Consider the following 23,106-nt stretch of genomic DNA (forward strand, 5'->3'; position numbering starts at 1 on the left):
ACATTAGCTATAATTTTGCTCAAGGCCAAAATAGGGACTTTCCAAACCGAGCTATGCTGTAATACCATCATTCATCTCTTGTTTCACTACTTTTTATTGCATAGGTCCCAACTTCATTTTTAAATTAACTTTTTTTTAAATACTAGTTTTAAAAAGGAAGTATCTGGCCTACAACCAACACTTTACAGTTTAAAATATTAGTCAAAGGGTATTCAAATGGTATTCAGTTTATGCATTGCCCAAATGATCACTGGATTACCACATTCAAGTTCTTACATTATTATGTATTAACATGCTACGTTGAGTACATACAGATATGCATACAACGACAGATTACTGCTTTCCTACACATACCACCCTTCCACTGCACCAAGCTCTATAACATTACGGCATGCGACCACAACATATTACAACAACACATCACTATACAGACACGCATACATATGTACATATACGTACAACTCTTTGGGGGAGGTAAGGCAGCTGAGGTAGGACACATCAGCTCGGGTAGAAAATGTAAATGTGTTATCACTGTCATAGTTAACATTACTTACTACATAGTACATCCAGCATTACTTACACCCAACAGTACTGACACCCAACATTACTAGCACTCGACATTACAACACTGCATATGCTCATTGCAAACACTTGCGCACATGTATAACTGCCCTCTGCTTCACGCACATTCAGCTGTAAGCAACATTACAAACACCTAAACATTGCAACAATCACTACACAGACTTTACCACGTACAAACTTTATGACATTCAGCAACAGTAACATTCAGCAGCAAAATTGCAACAAAGATCAGCACATTTAGTCGCGACACATCAATTTTAATGACATTTAGCAGTCAGTGATAATACTTACAGTTATTATGGACTGGGTATATATTTACTTTAATTATTCAGCAATATGCTCCCAATTTCCCCCAAAGTAGTTGGATAAACACTTTATAATGCATACACACAGAAAGAAAATGATAAAATATGCAAAAATAACTAAAGTATAAATGTATATGTAGCAAGCATACACTAATTGCTATGGTGACAGCACTGCAAAGTATCAGTAACAAGTGTATAGTATACACAATGATATTAAATCAATAATCAGTAAGACAATGTAACATTGCTTATTGTGTACAATGTAACATAGCGTATAGGTGGTTAACTATGAATGTACCATGAAACCACCTAACTTCAAAGCCAAATTTCAGGGTACATATCTTATAAACCCTGGCTGGCCATGGTACATTTAAGTTAAACCATGGCTGGCTATGGTACATTTAAAATAAACCATGGCTGGCCATGATACATTTAAATGTACCATGGCCTTGATATATCTGATGAGGTAACATTGTTTGTTTTTATAAGAATCCTGGCAGTATTCGATTGTGGCAGTTTATTATTACTCACGGGATAAAAACCATGAACCTGATTTTGCATTCTACAGCACTCATACGAAGACAATTCGACACCCTTACCACCCTATGAGTTGACAAACGGAAGTTTAAGGTGAGAACTAGTGTCATGGTTAATTTACAATCGCGTGTCCACGTGTTTGATTACATACCACGCCCACTTTTTTTATATCACGAGGTAACCACTCTACAGCAAAGCTTACCCCTCTGGATGTTTAGAAAACATTGTAAACAGTGGTTAAACGATGTAGCAACTTTGAAATACTTGTTAAATCACAAAATTGAGTGTTTCCGTGATATTCATAGGATTTTTCCATTTATGTTAACAAACGTAACTGCAACGTTACTTGCTGCTGACCCATAATCGAATTTTAAAAGACTCTCTATATAATAAATCCAGTAGGTTGCCTCGTATTGGCTTGGGTGATTAGTTGCCCACCACAGTAGGCTATTAGCCTACATGGTACATATCAGTTGTATCACGTGCCCTCGTGATTTGCCTGATATGTACACCCACACTCTCGGGCCTAACGGCCCTCGAGCTTGGGTGTACATATCAGGCAAATCACTTGGGTACATGATACAACTATTACATGATGCACAATGGGAGTATATGAAGGCACTTACAAATGGGTCATTCCATGTCAAATCAACAAGGAATTTAGGGTCACCTCTCGGACTTTGACAAAACTTGGTGTGTTTGTAGTACCTTTGGTGCTTATAACTCATGTAAATTTTAGTTCTATAAACCCCGTAGTTTCTGATTTATGACCACAAATATTTTGAATATTTCATGAAAAATTGGTCCATCTCTAGTTACAAAATCGACTGTAACTTCACACTGTGTAAATATTTTTAAACACAACTTTCACTGATGGAAGACTGTTGATTGACCTTTCCAGTGATCCCTAAATTATGGGATATCTACTTATTTATGGTTCAAAAATACTTTATTGAAAACTTTAATCCTTTATATTTCAAAAAGGCTGTTTGAAATTCTTTGAATTTTTTTGTGAATAATGATTGGGTCATGGTCTATGTTTGATAAAATTGTTGTGGTGGCACCAGAATAGGCTAAAGAGATATAATGAATTATATTGTGGTGTGCAGTTGAATTTGTAGCCTACCGTATAGTAAAAAACTTTGGCAGTAAAAAAGTGTGACAAAACTCCTCTGTTGAAAAAAATGATGGAAAAAACTTTGGCAATTGAAATAATATTTGCCAAAGATTTTACCGTCAAAGTTTTTTGCTGTAGCTATATGGTACATAATGATAACAACAAGATGTCAACTCATCAGTTAAGTAGTGTAGTAAGTGTATAGGTAGCTAGTGTTGTTGCAGCAGTACTTTTGTAGCTACTGATCTAACAACATGGTAGCAAAGGCGTGCTTCGCCATCTCCTGCAATGCCAAGAGCGACCATATTTACTTTTTCAGTGAACTCCAGTAACAGAGGCTATCATGTATATCAAAAAATTTGGCCAAATCCATTGCGAGAAAATGAACTAGCCACTCGTAACTAGCTGATGTGCGAACGAGAAGCTGATTGGAAATGCTATTCCAAGGAGTGCTTACAACAGTGGAACACATTGCTAGGAAAATCTCCAAATTCAGCTCGATATTTATTGCATGGTAGTATGAGCTGTCTGACCTTCATCTCAAGATCTAGTTACTCAATGTGCTCATTTAATCATCTCAAATAATTGGCAAAAGCACTTTGGCGAATTGAATGCCATTTGCCAAATTAGCTAAAAAGTTTTACCGCCAAAGTTTTTACTATAAGGTATATGCTGTATGGGAGTGTACACCTCCAATAACCACTTACAACAAGGCCATTCCAAGTTTGTATTACAGAGTTAAAATGTCTAGGTACAGTGCAACCTGTATTAGTGACCACCTGTATTGAAAGACCACCTATGTGCTGCAATTAATCTATACTTCTTTAATTGGATATCGATGTATAACACGAAAGCATCAATTCTTTCTAGCAAATCCAAAAATGGTCCTTGTTGGAAGGTGGACTTTAAAATGAGATCACCATGTATCCATCAACACGTGAATGCGGTACCATCTCTTCAGAAATGACAGAATTCAGTCTGTGGTTTCTTAAAAATGAACACTTTATCAATGGTCCAGGGAATAGAAGAGTCACACTGTATACAGTACAGTAGATGCATTCAAGCGTTTTTTATATAATTAACACTTGCTTGCACCTCATGTATGATTTATAGTACTGCAATCACTAAAATTAATGATTTTTCAAATTATGTTGCATTTACGCTTTGAAGATCAGTACAGGAAAGTGTTAAATACACATGAAAATGTGGTCAACATGTTTACCTATTGCGTGAGCATGTGCATGAATTTTTGTCTTGATCTTCAAAGTGGTCACAAATATAAAGTAATTATAAATTAATTTCACATATTGAGGTGCAAGTAATGCATGTATATGGTAAAAGCCCTCCATTCTAGGACCATAATAAAGTGCTCATATTACAGAGGCCACAGAAGTATCTTGGCTCAAAGGCATATGCACCACTAGAGTGGGAATATAAACAGACGTCTTGGTTATCAATGTGTGCAGGTATCCCTTTTGAGGAGTTCTGTTATACATAACTATGCAGTCACATATGCAACTTAAATAGGGGTAATTCCACTACAGTGGGATTCAACTTGATAAAAAAGATATTTCTGAAGAGATGGTACAACATTCACATGATGTGTGGTGGTCAGATTTGTAATTTAAAGTCCACCTGTCTAATAAGGACCATTTTTTGATTTGCAAGAAAGGGTCAAAGCTTTAGTGCTATACATTAATGTCCAATTAAATAAATATAAATTAACTTCAGCACATATGTGTTCTTTCAATACAGGTGGCCACTAATACAGGTTGCACTGTACCTAGACACCTTCACTCTGTAAGGAAGACTTGGCATGGCCTTGTTATGAATGGTTATTGGAGGTGTACATTCCCATACAGCAACAATAGACTACAAATTCCACTGCACACTACAACACAATTCATTATATCCCTTCAGCCCATTCTGGTCCCACCACAAAAAATTTCTCAAACATAGACCATGACCCAATCATTATTCAAAAAATTCGAAGAAATTTAAACAGCCTTTTTGAAATATAAAGGATTAAAGTTTTCAATAAAGTATTTTTGAACCATAAATAAGTAGACATCCCATAATTTAGGGATCACTGGAGGTCGATCAACAGTCTTCCATCAGTGAAAGTTGTGTTTAAAAATATTTACACAGTGTGAAGTTACAGTCGATTTTGTAACTAGAGATGGACCAATTTTTCATGAAATATTCAAAATATTTGTGGTCATAAATCAGAAACTACGGGGTTTATAGAACTAAAAATTTGCATGAGTTATAAGCATCACAGGTACTACAAACATACTGAGTTTCATCAAAATCCGAGAGGTGACCCTAAATTACTTGTTGATTTGACATGGAATGACCCAAATGCTTGTGCATACAAACAAATAGAATAGTAGTGATCAACCATAAGATAACAGAATGGCAGCGCAATGAGAAGCAATAAGAGTGCAGAATGCATGGCAGCAAGCACAAGAAGATATGCCAATCATTGTCACAATTGATATTCTCAATAAAAGTTTTGCCCTTCATCTTCATAATATTAATTACTAGTGTAAGTATCACACAGTGAGCTCCGCAATGCCACCAATGCCAGCAATGATCCATCACCCAAAGCATGCACTGGCCAGACCCCTGACCACGCACACCATCATAACAGATGTAACTTCAAGTACATATATGTTGGGAAAACAATGTTGAGTGCAGATGTGTTCATATTGTACAGTATCCGCTGCAGTAATAAGCACACACAAAAGCAAGTGCGCACCCCAAGCAATGAGCCACCACCAACATCGGCAGCACAATGGAGTATGTATTATTATGTTGAACGTTGAGTGTAGATGTGTTTATATTGTGCAGTTTCCTTCATACAGTACAAAACTAACTGGCTACCTGCATGATGGACACTAATATTATTGGTAGTGGTGATGGCAGAGCAACATAACGAGGAACAGCGGCACAGCTACATTTGGGTCTGAGGCCAGGGAAACCATTGCTGGTGAACCTAGTGAAGGTGGTTCCCTCCATTAAAACAAACTAAAATGCTTAGCTAGTTGGTCTTTTGTAATGCAATGCAATACTGTTGAACAGTTGATATAATTCTTTATCCATTTGGCAAGCTTCTGAGTACGTTTTGAATTTGCATGAGTGGTCATAGGCTGATAACAACTGTTGAACAATATTAAAACCAGATCAATGCCTATATAGTTTCTATAAGAGGCATGGCTTTACGCAAGCCTACAACCTTCGTAGTGAACAACTAGCATGGCTTGCGCATGCCTGTGAACAATCTCACGCCTTTCAATTAATAGATGTAGCTCACAAAGAAGTCAGTCTACTATAAGAATAGTAGGCTGTGACTTGTGTTATAACTATTAATTAGCTGGCATGGTGTTGTCAGCTGCAGAAAGTAACACACTTGGATTTGTGCATCCCTTCTGGTTGCTGGACCTGTGAGCTGAGCTCTCTACAGGGTGACTTGTTTCTATACCTGATCTCTATGCAGAGTAATTTGTTTTGAGCTGATCTCTCTACAGGGTTTCTTGTTTTTACTAACTGATTTCTCTACAGTGCGATTTGTTTCTAACTGAATACTTTACAGGGTGGTTTGTTGCTGAACTTTCTACTGTGTGACTTGTTTGCAGATGGCTCTCTAGATGGTGATTTGTTTGTATAGTATATAGGTGAACTCTATATGGGGGTGACCTGTTTGTAGCTGAACTCTGTACAGGCGACTTAATTGTTTGTACTGCAGCTGAATTCTCTACTGAATGACTACTGAACTCTCAACTGGGTGACCTACTGTATTTGTAGCTGAACTATCTACACTATGTACAGGTGACGTGTTTGTAGCTGAATTTACTGGATGACTTGTTTGTAGCTGAACTCACTACAGGTGACTTTTTGTAGCTGGACTCCCTACTGAGGACTTGTTTGTAGATGAACTCTCTACAGGTAACTTGTTTCAAGCTGAATTCTCTACTGGGTGACTTGCTTATAGCTGAATTCTCTACAGGATGGCCTGTTTGCAACTGAACTTGTAATTTGCTTGCAGCTGAACTGTACAGGTAACTTCTGTGTAGCTGAATTCTCTACTGGGTGACTTTCTTGTAGCTGAACTCGGTAGCTTCTTTGTACAGTAGCTGCAAAGTAGAGCTGTGCGATTGTGGGTACGATTGCAATTGCCAGTGATTGTCAATAATTATACAATCATGATAATGCAATTAATTGCCATGCCATTTAAAATTTGAATTATTGTGAACTTTTGTTACTTTACATGTTTTATTTCATACAGGTACACAAGCTGAAGAGATAACAAGATGAAGCTGTGTTTACAACGAAACGTTTAAGAATCATTGTAATTTGTGAAACTTTTTTACACAGCACTATAGTTGAGTTTTAACTACAAACTACTTGTCAGGTACGTTTTGTCCCAAGAAACACAACATGTTTGCATTGTTAGGGTCCAGTGAAGCTCTCGTTGGTGTTATAATGTTTCCTGACGTGGAGAATAGCCTCTCGCATGGCACACTGGTTGCTGGAATGCACAGCAGTTGTTGAGAAATCTTTGAAAGCACTGGGTAATGTAACTGGTTATCCTTCCACCATTCCAATAGGTTGTCGTTAATCAAGATCAGCTCTTCAGCTACTGTAAATACTTTTGAAATTCTTTATCTACTTCTTGATCATCAGTAGATGTACTACAAGTATCCTCACTTCCCTTCTTAAACATTGGCCCTAAGATCACGCTCCATGTCTCATCAGGATGCTTGCTTTTCCTGCATGGTGGGCCAGTACCTGAGCTATCTTCCTTGTCACTAGTTTCCAAGTTTCTCTTAGAACTTCTCATCAAATCAATAGCCTGTTGCTTTACATTTGCGTGAATCTCTTTTGTAGTCAATGGAAACAAAAGGTAAGGATTTAAATCTTGGATCCATAAAAGAAGCACTATACAGCAACATGTTGACTAAAGAACCTCGGTATCTAATGGAAAGGTTTTCCAAGATGGCTTTTTGTGCACTTTTGGTAACATCTACCACACAATTACTTGTGCCTGCTTGGGTATTTCCTAAGGTAGTTGTTTTAGTGCTAGTATCACTTGAAGATTGATCTTCTTTTAATGTGTTAATCAGATAATGTAGCAATGGCTTAACAGCAGAAACGGTCACGTACTCTTCTCCAGAAACTTGACTGGTGATATGCATAAGACAGAAAGGCTTAATAATTGTAGCAACTCCTTCAAGAATCTTGAACTTGGAATCTTGAGGCATCAAATCAAGTCTTTTTTATCTATGAGTGTAGCACAGATGGCACTTTGCTGTTCAAACACTTGTCCAATCACAACAAGGGTTGGGTTCCATCTGGTTTCAACTTCTTGAAGAAAACTCCAAACCAAGGGCTTGGTGTTTTACCTCTAGCAAATAAGTAGCTCATGAAGACTTATGGAAATAAGTTACCAAATGAGAGCACCTTGCTACAGCATCTTACACCTGTCCAATCTTAAGGCCAGCTTTTAACAGCGATATAACCAAAGCATCCCAAATGTAGCCAGCTAAGTACATCACAAACAGCATTAGCAATATTTACAGCATTATCTGTTGTGACACAGGCCACATTATTCTCCATTCTTCTAGCACCTTTTCAAGTGTAGCTGCTACGTTTACAGCATTGTGGTTGACTGAAGTTCTTCGTTGACCAGTGCAAAAGATTTTAGCTGAAAATTGTCAGTAATGAAGTGAATTGTGATGCCAATAAATGACTGAGTGGCACAACTAGTCCAGCAGTCAGTTGTCAAAGCAAAGCTGGTGGCTGAGGAAACAAGTGGCCTAACACAATCATTCCTTGGACTGTTGTACATTGCAGGTATAGTTTTATCAGTAAGCAATTATTACATATTGTGATTGTGTGTGCAATCGATTAATTGTATAATCAATATAATTGTGCGGCTCTACTACAAAGAAGCTGATTTCTGTACAGTGTGACTTGCTTCTAGCTAAACTCTCTATCTGTTTGTAACTGAAATCTCTATAGGGTGATTTATTTGCAGCTGAATTCTCCACAGGGTGATTTGTTTGTAGCTGATCTCTCTATAGGGTAACTTTTTTTGTGTCTGAACTCTCTACAAAGTAACTTCTTCTAGCTGATCTCTCTACAAGGTTACTTGTTTCTCTCTGATTTCTCTACAGCATGACTTTTTTTAGCTGAACTCTTTACAGGGTGATCTGTTCATAGTTGAACTCTCTACAGGGTGATTTGTTTGCAACTGAGTTCTCTACAGGGTGACCTATTTCTAACTGATCTATGTATAGGGTAACTTGTTTCCACAGGATAAATTCTTTGTAGCTAGCTAAACTTTCTACAGGGTGGTTTCTTTGTAGCTGAACTCTCTACAAGGTGACTTCTTCTAGGTGATCTCTCTACAGGGTGATTTTTGTAGCTGAACTCTCTGCAGGGTAATTCGTTTGTGGCTGAATTTTCTACAAGGTGATGTCTTCTAGCTGATCTCTTTACAGGGTGATTTGTTTTTAGCTGATCTCTCTATAGGGTGGTTTCTTTGTAACTGAACTCTCTACAAGGTGACTTCTTCTAGCTGAACTTTCTACAGGGTGATCTGTTTGTAGCTGAGCTCTCTCTTGTTTCTAGCTGATCTCTCTATAGAATTAAAACTTGTTCATATAGCTGAATTCCTTACACAATGGTGTTTTGGTTGCTTAACTCTCTACATGGTCACTTGTTTGCAGAAGAATTCTCTACAGAGTGTCTTGTTTATAGCTGAACGCTCTACAGAGTGACTTACTTGTAGCTTATTTGTAGCTTGAACTCTCTACAGGGTTACTTGTTTGTAGCTGATCTCAACAGGGTAACTTGTTTGTATAGATGAACTATCTACAGGGTAGTTTCTTTGTAGCGCAACTCTCTAGTCTCTACACAGTGATTTGTTTCATTCTCTACAGAGTGACTTCTGAATACTCTACAGGGTGACTTGTTTATAGCCGAACTCTCTTCAGAGTGACTTGTAATGTTCTGAATCTCTACAGTGACATATTTGTAGCTGAACTCTCTATAGGGTGATTTGCTTGTAGCTGAGCTGTCTATAAGATTAACTGTTTGTAGCTGAACTCTCTACAGAATAACTTGCAAGATAATAGAATTTTATAATGGAGTAAGTTATAAACATAGCTGAATACTCTATTAGGGTGACTTTTCTATTAGCAAGAGTATCTTGATCTCGCATTAGCTATACATACTTAGTTGGCTTTCGAATTATAACTCTGTGGTTTGTAATCTGATTCTTCTGTACTACCGCGAGGACGTTCTACGATGATTATTCCAGTTACATTCCGGTTTTCAGATCATTGCTCTAAACAGTTTGCCTTGAAGGTATGAAAATTATTGGTATTTTTATTTATGAATCTTGATCACACAATTGTTACACACTTTCATTTTCAAGTGGTATCTCTTACTTTGATTACTTTCAACAAAGTTACTATTGCATGTTCTGGGAGCCAAAAAGTATTGTCAGGGTTATTGTTCCCCAACAGTCCACTAGATTTCTCTCACTATCAAGCACACTAGTTGTATGCTATGCTCCAGGTATTCAATGTAGGACACTCATCTAGTAGTTTTTCTGAGTATTCAATTTTAGGGCATGTGTCTAGTAGTCATTGGACTTTAGGGAAAGCATCTAGTAGGTTGCCCTGAGCATTCAATTTTAGGGGATGCGACAAGTAGTATTAATGTTAGGGCTAGGGTTGGGTTCAGCTTTGGTTTCTTCTTCACCTTTGTCTTCAATATACTGAAATTATAGAAGTTAGTCCACTCAGAGACATATAAGGTGGAAACTAAGGGAGTTGGGTAGCTGGGAGCCATGTAGCACAATGGTTATGACTCTGGGCTCACACACCAGAGGTCCTAGTTTCAATTCCTGATCAAGGATATTGTGTTTTATTATTTTATTTTAAGTTTTCGTTTGAGGACCCCTTTTGTCTAAGTTTTATTTTTATTCACTTGACTACCAAAATAATAGCAACAGCCTACTTTCATACCACCAAAAGGCACTCCTACAATGGTTGATCTATCCACAAATTGATTTCCAACTCATTCCATGAAGTGGTTTACCCTGTAGGCTTGAAAACAAATCGATTTTGTTTGATGCAAATAATTGATCTTAAATCCTGAACTCTGTTCTCTATCGGAGTTACACCAAATTTGATACTAGAATTCGCCTTTGGACTCTTTTTGTATATACCAAATTGTAAGGTGATCGAATAATGCATTTGTGTTTTATAGCAATTTTTGTAAAGCATGCAAAAAGAAGAAAAAATACTGATAAAAAATTCAAAATTTTGGCTGCTCGTATCTCTGAAATGGCTGGGGGGATTTCCTTCACATTTAGAATGTGAACTTACCTAACTGGCAGGCTACTCTGCAGCAACTTTGGTTCCAATGGAATAAGGGATCACCGAGATACAAAAATGTGAAAATGACATTTTCTTTCTTCCTGTCAATGTACCCACGGTATGGTGCATCAGCTTCTTGGGCTGCACGACACACTATTGTGTCTTGATATATCCACAGTGTGGTGTGCTGGCTTCTTGGGCCACACAACACACTATCATGTGTCTTCATTACATACTTATCTTGAACTTAATTATACATGATGTATATAGAGTCTATTATGTGTATACTATGCATGCAGCTATACATTACTGGTCAAAAAATATGATTATTAGTCACTATCCGACTACAGACCTGCAAAGAAGGTTACTACAAACCTGTTACATTTAATTAACACAAATACAACATACATAAACTATCCTTGTTGGCTGATCATAGATAAAAACAGTTTCAGTTAATACAATAGGTGGAGATCTTCTAGACTGATAATAGTAGCTTAATTGTGGAAAGGTAGTATCATTTTCCAAAACACCAAATGGGTAGAACTAAAGTGAGACACAGCATATACATTAATTAAATACTAGTCAACTTATTTATACATACATTTTAAAATTCACCTACACTTTAAAAAGGACTGCATGTACATGGTTACATATATTTACCAATGTGTAATTTTGTATCTAATCCAAAACAGCCAAGCCATAAAAAAAGAGTGCGGCCCTCAAAAAGGCTATGGTGAAAAAAATACGTGAAATCCAAGGTGGTGGCCAAGAAATGGCTGTGATGGTAGGTTAATGGTAAAAATTGTATTAATGGTAATTCAGGTGAATTTGGTGCCACTTGGTTTTGGCACAAAATTCTCCTGAATTGTCATTATTAAATTTTTTGCCATTAACCTCTCAGCACAGCCATTTCTTGGCCTCCACCTTGGATTTCACATCTTTTTTCACCATAGCTTTTTTGAGGGCTGTAGGTTTTTTTTTTTTTTTACAGTTTGGCTGTTTTGGATTAGATTTCACTTCATTTTGTATTTGTATATCCCAAAGCTGGCCTATGGCTGGCTTTGGGACTTTTTTAACCTATCTTTTATCTTTATCACAGGAAGAAGAAAAAGATGAAGAAGATTTTAAATCCTTTAACTATTTCTAATTTTATCAGTAAATATACAAATTATACATATATAACACATACGTTTATTACATATCAATTATTCCCTACGGATAACTTATTCGCAGCTGTTCTCTATGCTAGGTGACTTGATATGTAACTGAAGTCTCTACAGGGTGATTTGCTTGTAGATGAACAGCGTGGTTTCTTTGTAGCTCAACTCTCTACAGTGTGATTTGTTTCTATCTGATCTCTCTACAATGTTACTTTGTCTGGCTTATCTCTCTAAAGGGTAATTTGTTTTTGTAGCTGAACTCTCTACAGGTCACTGGTTTCTAGCTGATCTCTCTACAATGTTACTTTGTCTGGCTTATCTCTCTAAAGGATAATTTGTTTTGTAGCTGAACTCTTTCCAGGTCACTGGTTTCTAGCTGATCTCTCTACAGGGTGACTTGTTTGTACCTGAACTATCTGCAGGGTGATTTGTTTGTAGTTGAACTCTCTACAGGGTGATCCTTCTAGCTGATCTCACTACAGGATGATTGTTTCTAGCTGAACTCTCTACAGGGTGATTTGTTTGTAGCTGAATTCTCTACAGGGTGATTTGTTTGCAGCTGAATCCTCTACATGATGATTTCTTTGTAGCTAAACTCTCTACAAAGTAACTTCTTCTAGCTGATCTCTCTACATGGTGTCTTGCTTGTAGCTGAACTCTCTACAGGTGATTTGTTTGCAGCTGAACTCTCTACATGGTGGTTTCTTTGTAGCTGAACTCTCTACAAATGACCTCTTCTAGCTGATCTCTCTACAGGGTGACTTGTTTCTAGCTGATCTCTCTACAGGTTGACTTGTTTCTAGCTGAACTCTCTACAGGTGATTTGTTTGCTGCTGAACTCTGTGCATGGTGGTTTCTTTGTAGCTGACATCTCTACAAAGTAACTTCTTCTAGCTGATCTCTCTACATGGTGTCTTGTTTGTAGCTGAACTCTCTACAGGTGATTTGTTTACAGCTGAACTCTGTACATGGTGGTTTCTTTGTAACTGAACTCTCTACAAGGTAACTTCTTCTAGCTGATCTCTCTACAGGGTGACATGCTTGTAGCTTAACTGTCTACAATATTAACTGGTTGCTGCTGGACTCCATACAGCATAGCTTGCAATGTAATAGAAATCTATAATGGAGTAAGTCATAAACAAACTGAATGCTCTATTAGGGTGACTGTTCTATTAGAGTATCTCGATCTCGCATTTGCTACATGGAGTTGGTTGTTTTTTTTTGGGGGGGGGGGGGGGGGGAGACTGCATCAGTAGAAAACTACTGCTTTTCAGCAGTGCCCATACATACTGTAACATACAATATAATTACATACGTATTAACATACATGCAAGTAAAAATTAGCTAAAATGAGATTTATATAAGTGTTTAAATTGTCCCAAGAGTAGCTGCAGTGTAAATTGAGGTGTTCAATAAGTTCCAAATCTGTGTCCCTTTATAGTGAAAACTATTCTTCCATATGAAGTCTGACTCTTGGTACAAAAAGGCGATAACTGTTTCTTCCAACATGGGAGGTAATGGTTGTAGTGTACTTAAATGTTTCTCTGAGCTGGTGAGAGCTGATGAAGAGTTCTATAAACAATGATGGCAGTATGAAATCTTCTTTGTTCAGCCAAAGTATGACACAAAAAACTTTGTGTAGCTGGAATTAATGAACAAAACTTAGAATGAATACATTCAAACTTCTTAATTTACTGTATAGACGAAGGTGACCACACAGCATCACAATAGTCCAGTAAAGGAAGGACAAAAGCACAATACAACTTGCCCAGCAGCTCGTTAGATAAGGGACACAAATGATAAAGACAGTGCAGCCTAGACTGCACCCTCTGATAAACATATTGAGTATGCTTCTGCCAAGTTAAATTTTCATCAATGTAAACTCCAAGATATTTAAGAAACGGTACTCGAGAAAACTGTTTTCTGCTGATATTAATACGCAAATCACTATCCCGTAATTTCTGTTGAGAGCCAATCAGCTTACATGAGATTTCCCGACACTAAGACTTAACTGGTTGGTCCACAACCAAAAGTCAGCAGAATCCGTATCACTCTGCAAACCATATTGTGCTGAGAGCAAGTCACCACTAGAGCAATATAGCTCCATATCATCACAATACATATTTAGTTGAGAGCCATGAACAACAGATGGTAGATCGTCCATATATATACTGAACAACAACGAGCCCAAAATGGACCCCTGGGGCACACCAGCATGAAACGTACCCCAGTTAGAAACTAATCCCTGAAAACACACCCGCTGCCTATGGCATGACATAACTAGCAAACCACACAAGAGAATCATCCAGTACTCCATAGCAAGCCAACTTTGACAGTAGAATGTAATGATTTACACAATCAAAAGATTTAGACACATCTAAGAAAGCAGCAGCAGTAAATTTACTCTCATCAATGGCCTTGCACCAACAGTCAGTGACATGCACTAAAACATCCTGAGTAGAGTGTTGTGGGCAAAAACCAGACTGTCTGTCTGACAATAAGTTAAACTTCAACAGATAAGAAACCAATTGATCATGAACAACCCACTTCAAAACCCTTGATAGCACCGGTAAACTGAAATTTTGTTAGTTCCATATTATCTTTGGGCTTTTGTATTGGAGTAATTATCGCGTATTTCCAAAATTCAGGAAAAGTTCCAGAAATAATACTGTAGTTAATAACCCTAGTAACAAGTCTTCCACATGAAAGTAGATGAGTCTTAACAAACCTTACAGGAATATCGTCAACACCAGATGCCTTTTTAGCATCCAAACTAGAAATAATGGAAATGACCAGTGCTTCAGAGATAGTTTCAAGCTAAAAATGGAGTTTGTTCCATCAACAACAAACAAAAGTTAACAGGCTAGTTTCCTGGAGTGGTGGGTCAGGAGCAGAGATCAAGTTATAGCACCATCTGTCATCTGGTTGCATAAGTGCACATCATAATTAAATTCCACATTCCCCATACATTAGTGGAACTGAGTTGTGTTTACCATAATTTGTCCACTTGTGTCATCTGTGCGTTTGGGGCTCAATTTCAGTTCCTCAGCTCTTAGAGATCTAACTAGAAAGTTTAGCAGTCGACTGTGAACGATCAGCCACGCCAGCGGAACCTCTCATCATCAACTTGGAATCTACCGCTCCTATACAAAACCAGCTAAGTCACAAACACTGTGTAGTTAACTGTTTTAATTATTGATATTATATTGCACTATTTAACTATCAACTTGGCGTGACGGTAACACTAGTGAGCCCGCTAGCTATATCAACTCTGCTTGTCCTAAATCTATAGCTATACCAATCAACTTGCAGTAACTCAGCAACGATCCCGACAGTGCTATAAACAATTACTTACACAAACTACTGATCATGCCAAAAACTCGTCGAATCACTAGAGCTGACTCTCAGGCAACCTTTGACCCCAATACCCCATCAACTTGGCTGTCAGCTTTGTTGGCGCAACTCAGATCCCTCACCATGGCAGCGATACAACAAGAATTGAACTCCAGAAACCTACGCCATACGGGAAATAAGGCCGTGTTATCACAATGCCTCCATGATGCTTTTAAACTGCAGGCTACCGCGTCAACACAGATCGCTGATGGCTCTCCAACCGTCACTGGTTAGGCTTCCAATGTGACTCCCACAGTGACATCCCAACATTCCAACACAACCGCCAGTCACAATGACACCACGGCTGCAACGACCAATGCTGAGTCGCTTCGTCTACTTTCATCACAATTACAGCAGCTCCCACAACCACAGCTTACAAACTTGTTACTTCAAGCGATCTCCGGTGGCACCCAAATACCTCAGCCACAAGTTACCATTGCTAGCACTACTCCACCAGCCCTCCATGCACAACTCGTCATCCCTACTTCCGGAACAACAGTGAACCCCACCTCTCAACCAGCAGCAGGCTCCAACTCATCTCCTCAGTCCTCAGTCAACAACCAAGAGCTCCTCCATCAACAACAACTTACCAACATGCTAATTCGAACAATTTCCAGTGGCACACAACTGACTCAATCACATGTCACCATCCCTAGCCCAGCACCACCAGTTGCTCATTCACAAATAACAATCCCTACTTCTGTAACAATCCCAACTCCCGGCACAACATACAACCTCAACTTACCTATCAGTGAACAAGAGGATAGACTTTCTGAAGCTTCAGATCATGTCCCGCCGATCCAGCTGTCTTTGGGTAGCCTTAACCAGCAGGTAGAACCACACACTCAAGAACCAGCTGTTCTTGGAACTACACATCCCCCTCCTCTAATCCCTCCTGTACCAGCACGCCTACGCACTAGAATCCTAGCAGGTGAGTACATAGATTTTAATAGCCATGCCATATTCTCCATGCGTGATCCACCCAATGCTCAGCAGCATATGCAAACATTTACACTGCAGTTGTCATCTCAAAGCGGTGAGCTTCATCTAGCCCCAACCCCCACCCACTCCAAAAAAATCAATTCCTTTGCCTTATGGATGGTGGCTTGGAACTTGCATGTCTCCACCATTCTTTCAGCTAAGCCATCCCAAGTACTAGAAATGTTTGGCTACCAACGCATCATAACCTCTTTAAACCTACACCTCCCCCTCGCAGCTTGGATGACCTATGATATCAAATTCCGCACCCTGGCTGCCAGTTATCCCATGCTATGCTGGGATGTACGTCACCTGGATACATGGGTAGAATGCTTATCCATACCCAAATCTCAACCAGAATGCTGGCCTTGCCCGCATTGCGGCAGCATGTACCATTTCCCTGACCGTTGCCCCTTTCATCCTGGTACATCTTCAGCTCCTCTTGATGGAGAGCTAACCCTCTTCCAAAACCCCGGAACTGTCCCAACTACCCCCTGGACAGTCAATCCAACTTACTCCCAACCAGTCAATCCTACTTCCTCCCAGCCACAATCACTCTTCCCACCACCATCACTCGCAAGATTCTGCCATTATTTCAACAACTGAGGAACTTGCCAACGTGCCAACTGTCAATACCTCCACAGTTGTGAACAATGCAAAGGTGCACACCCACGGTGCACTTTCCCAACCTTATTTGTGGGGAATTCCTCTACCCACCATACATAAGTGGGGTCCATGCACCCCACTACGACCACTCACTCTCGAGTGCGAATTATGCCATCACCCTGATAAGGCTTTTGTACTGCTGCTTTTATCTGACATTCAACAGGGGTGTAACATTGGTTACACGGGCCCACACTTTGCATACACCGCAAACAATTTACAATCAGCATTCGTAAACCCATCCATTTTGGATGATGCCCTCCACTTAGAGTGCACTCAAACTAGAATACTAGGACCTTTCAGTGCTCCACCCTTACCTAATCTGCACTGCTCAGGGTTAGGCATTGTGCCAAAGCACGATGGTCGGTGGCGAACCATCTACCACCTGTCCGCACCTGTAGGTTTCAGTATTAACGATTTCATAAATCCTTCTGCATACACTCTTAATTACTGTGCAGTCGATGATGCATATTCCATAGTTAATAAGCTTGGACCAGGTACCTTATTGAGTAAAATAGACTTTAAAAATGCCTTTAGGCTAATTCCAGTCAGACCAGCAGATTGGAATCTACTAGGTATTTTTTGGCGCGGTAACTACTATGTGGATACTTGCTTACCATTTGGCTTGCACTCCGCCCCATCCATATTTAATCGATTAGCATCTGCCATACATCGGATTTTACAGAATAACTACAATGTTAGACATCTCCTCCATTATTTAGATGATTTTCCAACAGCTGGATCCCCAGGATCCCCTGAATGCCAACAAAACCTAGACTCCATTCTCCAGCTGTGCCACCGCATCAACGTTCCCATTAAGCTGGAAAAGGTGGTATGCCCTACCACACAGATAACATTTTTAGGCATCGTTATAGACACGTCATCCATGACTGCTAGCATTTCTGAGGAGCAAAAATCTGCCATTTTGACTGAACTTCAATCCTTCACTGATTCCAAAAAACGCAAGAGAAAAAAATGCCAACTGCTGTTACTAATTGGCAAATTATCATTTGCCTGCAAGGTTGTCCCTGCTGGACAAATTTTCTTATGTCGTCTGATCGACCTCAGCATGACAGTTCAGCACCTTCACCACCGGTTACTAATCACACAAGAAACCCGGCGAGACCTGGCCTGGTGGCAGGAGTTCCTACCCACTTGGTCAGGTACATCCCTAATCTTAGATGACCACTGGACACCAAATCCAGAAATGGAACTCTTCACTGATGCTTCAGGTACACAAGGCTGGGATGCCTTCTGGAATGGCCGCTGGTTGCAACCCCAGTGGACCAAATCCCAATCCACTATGCCCACTGTTTGGAAGGAGCTTTATGCCATTGTATGTGCAGTCCACTCTTGGGGTCACCTCTGGACCAAACAAAAGATCCTATTCCACTGTGACAATGCAGCAGTGGTCGACATCTACCGTAAAGGCTCAACACGTGACTTGGAGACAATGGCATTGGTGTGCATGCTATATTTAAGGGCAGCACATCACCACATCAACATCGTAATCACACACATATCTGGTACTAACAACTGTATAGCTGACTCCCTCTCTCATTTCCAGGTCAACAGATTCCGAGCACTGGCACCATCTGCTCACCAGAATCCAGATCACATCCCTGCATGGCCAACCCCATCCTTTGTTCAACCCTCCATCAACTTGTTTACCTCAGCGTAGCACCATTGACTAGATACACTTACAAATCTGGAGAAACCTCTTTCCTCAATTTTTGTACCACCTACAACATCCCTCCTTACTCTGCTTCCCTCTTAACACTCCAATTCTTTTGTGCTCACTTAGCAACTCATGTATCCTATAAAACTATCAAAGTGTATTTAGCGAGAATACGTTTGGCTCATCTAGAAAGAGGGCATCCAGATCCAACTGATAATGAACCTCTTCGGTTGCTAATTAGAGGTGTATGTCGTCTACAAGGTGAATCATCCCACCATTGTTTACCCATTATTATTACAGTGCTTCACTCACTTAAACATTAACTCCGTACCAGCAACCTTCCATTTCTGGAACAGCGCCTTCTCTGGGCAGCATTTACAATAGCCTGTAATGGCTTCCTCTGTGTGAGTGAGTTTACTAGTTCATCACTACAGTGGTCAGACATCCAATTCAACCCTCAAAATATCTCAGTAACCATCAGGCAATCCAAAACAGATCCCTTTCGCAAAGGCCATATTCTAAACTTCTCACCAACAGGAACATCAACTTGTCCTGTCAAGGCATTCCAACAGTTTGTAACTATGATCCCTTTACATCACCAAACTGGACCACTATTCTCAGCACGAAGGTTCAATCCGTTAACTAGGCTTCAGCTATCCAGTAATATAGTCCAAAGATGCGTGTGTTATTACTATTGCAATCCACCATTAAATACCATGTTCAAACTATGGTTATGGTTGCTGTGACTAAATGTGCCTAAATGGGGTTATGTGTTGCGATTATATGTGCTTATATGTTGCGATTATATGTGCTTATATGTTGCAATTATATGTACGGTGTTTGTGGCAACTAAATGTGGTTATGTGTTGCAATTACATGTGGTTATTTGTGGCGATGTGCATAACGTTTGTTGCGACTGAATGTTCGTAATGTTTGTTGCGACTAAATGTTTGTAGTGTTTGTTGCGATTAAATGTTGGTAATGTTTGTTGCGACTGAATGTTTGTAATGTTTGTTGCGACTGAATTTTGGTAATGTTTGTTGCGACTGAATGTTCGTAATGTTTGTTGCGACTGAATGTTCGTAATGTTTGTTGCGACTGAATGTTCGTAATGTTTGTTGCGACTAAATGTTTGTAGTGTTTGTTGCGATTAAATGTTGGTAATGTTTGTTGCGACTGAATGTTTGTAATGTTTGTTGTGACTGAATAAATTTTTGTAGTGTTTGTTGTGATTAAATGTTTGTAGTGTTTGTTGTGATTAAATGTTGGTAATGTTTGTTGCGACTGAATGTTCGTAATGTTTGTTGCGACTAAATGTTTGTAGTGTTTGTTGCGATTAAATGTTTGTAGTGTTTGTTGTGATTAAATGTTGGTAATGTTTGTTGCGACTGAATGTTCGTAATGTTTGTTGCGACTAAATGTTTGTAGTGTTTGTTGCGATTAAATGTTTGTAATGTTTGTTGCGACTGAATGTTTGTAAGGTTTGTTGCGACTGAATGTTGGTAATGCTAAAGTGTTGTTATGTTGGGTGTAGGTACTGTGGGCTGTAAGTATTGTTGGGTATAGGTACCGCTGGGTGTGGTTACAATTAGGCATAGGCACCTTTGGGCATTGGTACTGTTGGGCGTAAGCACTGTTGGGTGTAGGTACTGTTGGGCGTTATTAATGTCGATATTAATTTACTTCAAAGATGGTACTAAATATGGTTTGCAAGCGCAACTGCGACAGTGATAACACACGTTGCCTCCCTTTTCAAGCAATATACACCTCACCTCGGTTGCCCTACCTCCCCCAAAGAGTTGTATGTATGTATATACATGTATGTTGATCAAGTGAAGTGATGTTTCTATGTAGTTATCATGTGAAGTAATGTGAATAGAGCTCAGTGCGGTGGAAGGGTGGTTTGTGTAGGGCATGCTGTAAAGTGCCATGTTGTGTCGTGTAGGTAGCATGTTAATGTTGATTCAGTTGCAGTAACAAATGAAAGTGGGGAAACAGATGTAGGAGAATTCCTCATACAACCTTATCAGCAACAGTCAGGAAATGTTGATTTAAATCATCAAGTGTAAAATTCAAGTTCTCCAAAGAAATAGGCGTCTAAGCCTTTCGACATGACAAATGGCAAAAATAAGAACAAAATTTAGAAGCTCGTCCCTGTGCCAAAGAAGCAGTCTGAGATAAATATGCACACATCGCAGTGCTTAACAGTTTGTTTATTCTGTTATGTAACGCACGATACTGCTGCCAGATTGTTGAGTCACAAGTAACAAAAGCCTTGTGATGGAGCCTATCTCTCTGATGATGGGCAGCAGTATCATCAGCACCAGCAGCCCAAGGACTTGACATGAAAGTTACGTGCAGGTACTAAGAAATTTAACAATCACAGCAGCACAGCAGTAAAACACTGCACAGTATCACTGACATTGTCGAAGGAAAAAACAACATCCCAGGCTGTATCAGTAAATAAATCACAAAGTAAGTTGGAATCAAGCTTTTTGTAGTTTCTAGCAGAAATCACTTTGTGGGTACGAGGTGGATGTATCCTTCGAGCAAGGTAGGTCCCCATAACAATATGATGATCACTAAATCCAATAGGTTTCACTAGTACATCAGTAAAAGAAAATGAACAATTTGTCAAAAACACATCTAGATGAGTAGATGTAGACTCTGTAATTTTAGTAGGCCCCTTAAACATCGCACACAAGTCAAAACCATCAATAAAACTATCCAATAGCTTACACTCGGGCAACTGAGGAGACAAGATGTTAGAGTTTAAGTCTTCAACTATCAAAACTTTTGAGGCATGTGAAAATCCCTTTTTACACTCCAAAGCGAGGTACTCATAGAAGTCCAACTTAGAACAGGCACAACACAACAGTAAAGATCAGTTACTCGTGGGATAAAGCTCCACCCACAATGATTCAATTTCACCAGTTGAAAAATCAAGTTTCTGACAATGACAAAAGTGGTTAAAAATAAAAATAGCAACACTTCCACCATGACGATTTCTATCCTGACGAATAAGGGAATAATCACATCCACCAGGAAGAATCTCACTATCTGGTATTGTATCATCAAGTTATGTTTCAGAAAGTGTTAGAACATCAAGATGAAAACTATACAGCAAGTTAAATATTTCATCCTTATGTGGAAAAAGGCTTCGACAGTTTAAATGCACAATACGTAGCCCACGAGCAACTGGCATTAAACTAGACTTTGGAATCATAACTCAGTGGTTTGCAATCCAATTGATCTGTACTACTGCAAGGACTTTCTACGGTGACTATTCCAGTTATATACCCATTTTCAGCTCACTCTCTAAGCGGTTTGCTTGGTAGGCGTGAAAATTATTGGTATTTTTATTTACGAATCTCAATTGCACAATTGTTACACACCTTCAGTTTCATGTCATATCTCCATGATCTTTATTTCGATTACTTTCAAACCACCAAAAGGCACTCCTACAATGGTTGATCTATCCACAAAATGATTTTCAACTCATTTCATGAAGCGGTTACCCTGTAGGTGTGACAAATTGATTTTGTTCTATGTGAATAATTGGTCATACATCCTTAACTGTTCATCGGATTTGCACCAAATTTGATACTATACTTCACCTTTGTACTGCTTTCTGTGTACCAAATTTCAAGGTGATTGGAGTACGTGTTTGCATTTTATAGCAATATTTGCAAGTGTGCAAAAACATGAAGCAGAAAAAAACTAAGAAAAAAACTGAACCTTTGGCTGCTTGTAACTCGGAAATGGCTTGAGCAATTTCCTTCAAATTTGGAATGTGGACTCCCCTAGCTGGCAGGCAACTATACAGCAAATTTGGTTCCAATCAGATAAGGTATCACTGAGGTACAAAGGTGTGAAAATGATGTTTTCTTTCTTCCTGTCAGTATACCCACGGTGTGGTGCGACTGCTTCTTGGGCCGCACGACACACGATACTGATTGCTGATTCAAACATATGTGTATTTTAGGCATCCATTGATTATCTACATACTGTACAGTATGTGTATAAAGCCAAAAAGCCGTCTGTTTGCTCGTCTTGCATTCCATTTGAGTTCATGTATTTTCTAGCCAGCTGCTGTATGTATCAAAGCAGTTTTGGCACCAAATAAAGCACTCATCATCTAGGAATAAGCCAACGTTTAAATGAAGTTTCTAACAGGCGTCGTTTGTTGTTTACAGGACATTTAGTGCAAGAGAGTAGAGTAAAAACCGGGGGGTAGCCAACACCCACACAAAAACCCTATATGGTGTACGAGAGTCCCAATATTTAAGTATTTCAAAAA

General features: G+C 39.2%; 1 protein-coding gene across 1 annotated transcript in view; it reads right to left on the reverse strand.

Annotated features, from left to right (window-relative positions):
• LOC136265747 (uncharacterized) overlaps positions 1 to 23,106 on the reverse strand; it is a 212,528-nt gene that overhangs the window by 176,055 nt on the left and 13,367 nt on the right. Inside the window, exon 4 of the mRNA XM_066060660.1 lies at positions 11,343 to 11,477. Within this exon, the coding sequence (XP_065916732.1) occupies positions 11,343 to 11,477 (135 nt within the window). The remainder of the gene's footprint in view (positions 1 to 11,342; positions 11,478 to 23,106) is intronic.

Source organism: Dysidea avara, chromosome 1, assembly GCF_963678975.1.
Source record: "Dysidea avara chromosome 1, odDysAvar1.4, whole genome shotgun sequence".
In the NCBI taxonomy this organism is placed as follows: Eukaryota; Metazoa; Porifera; class Demospongiae; order Dictyoceratida; family Dysideidae; genus Dysidea; species Dysidea avara.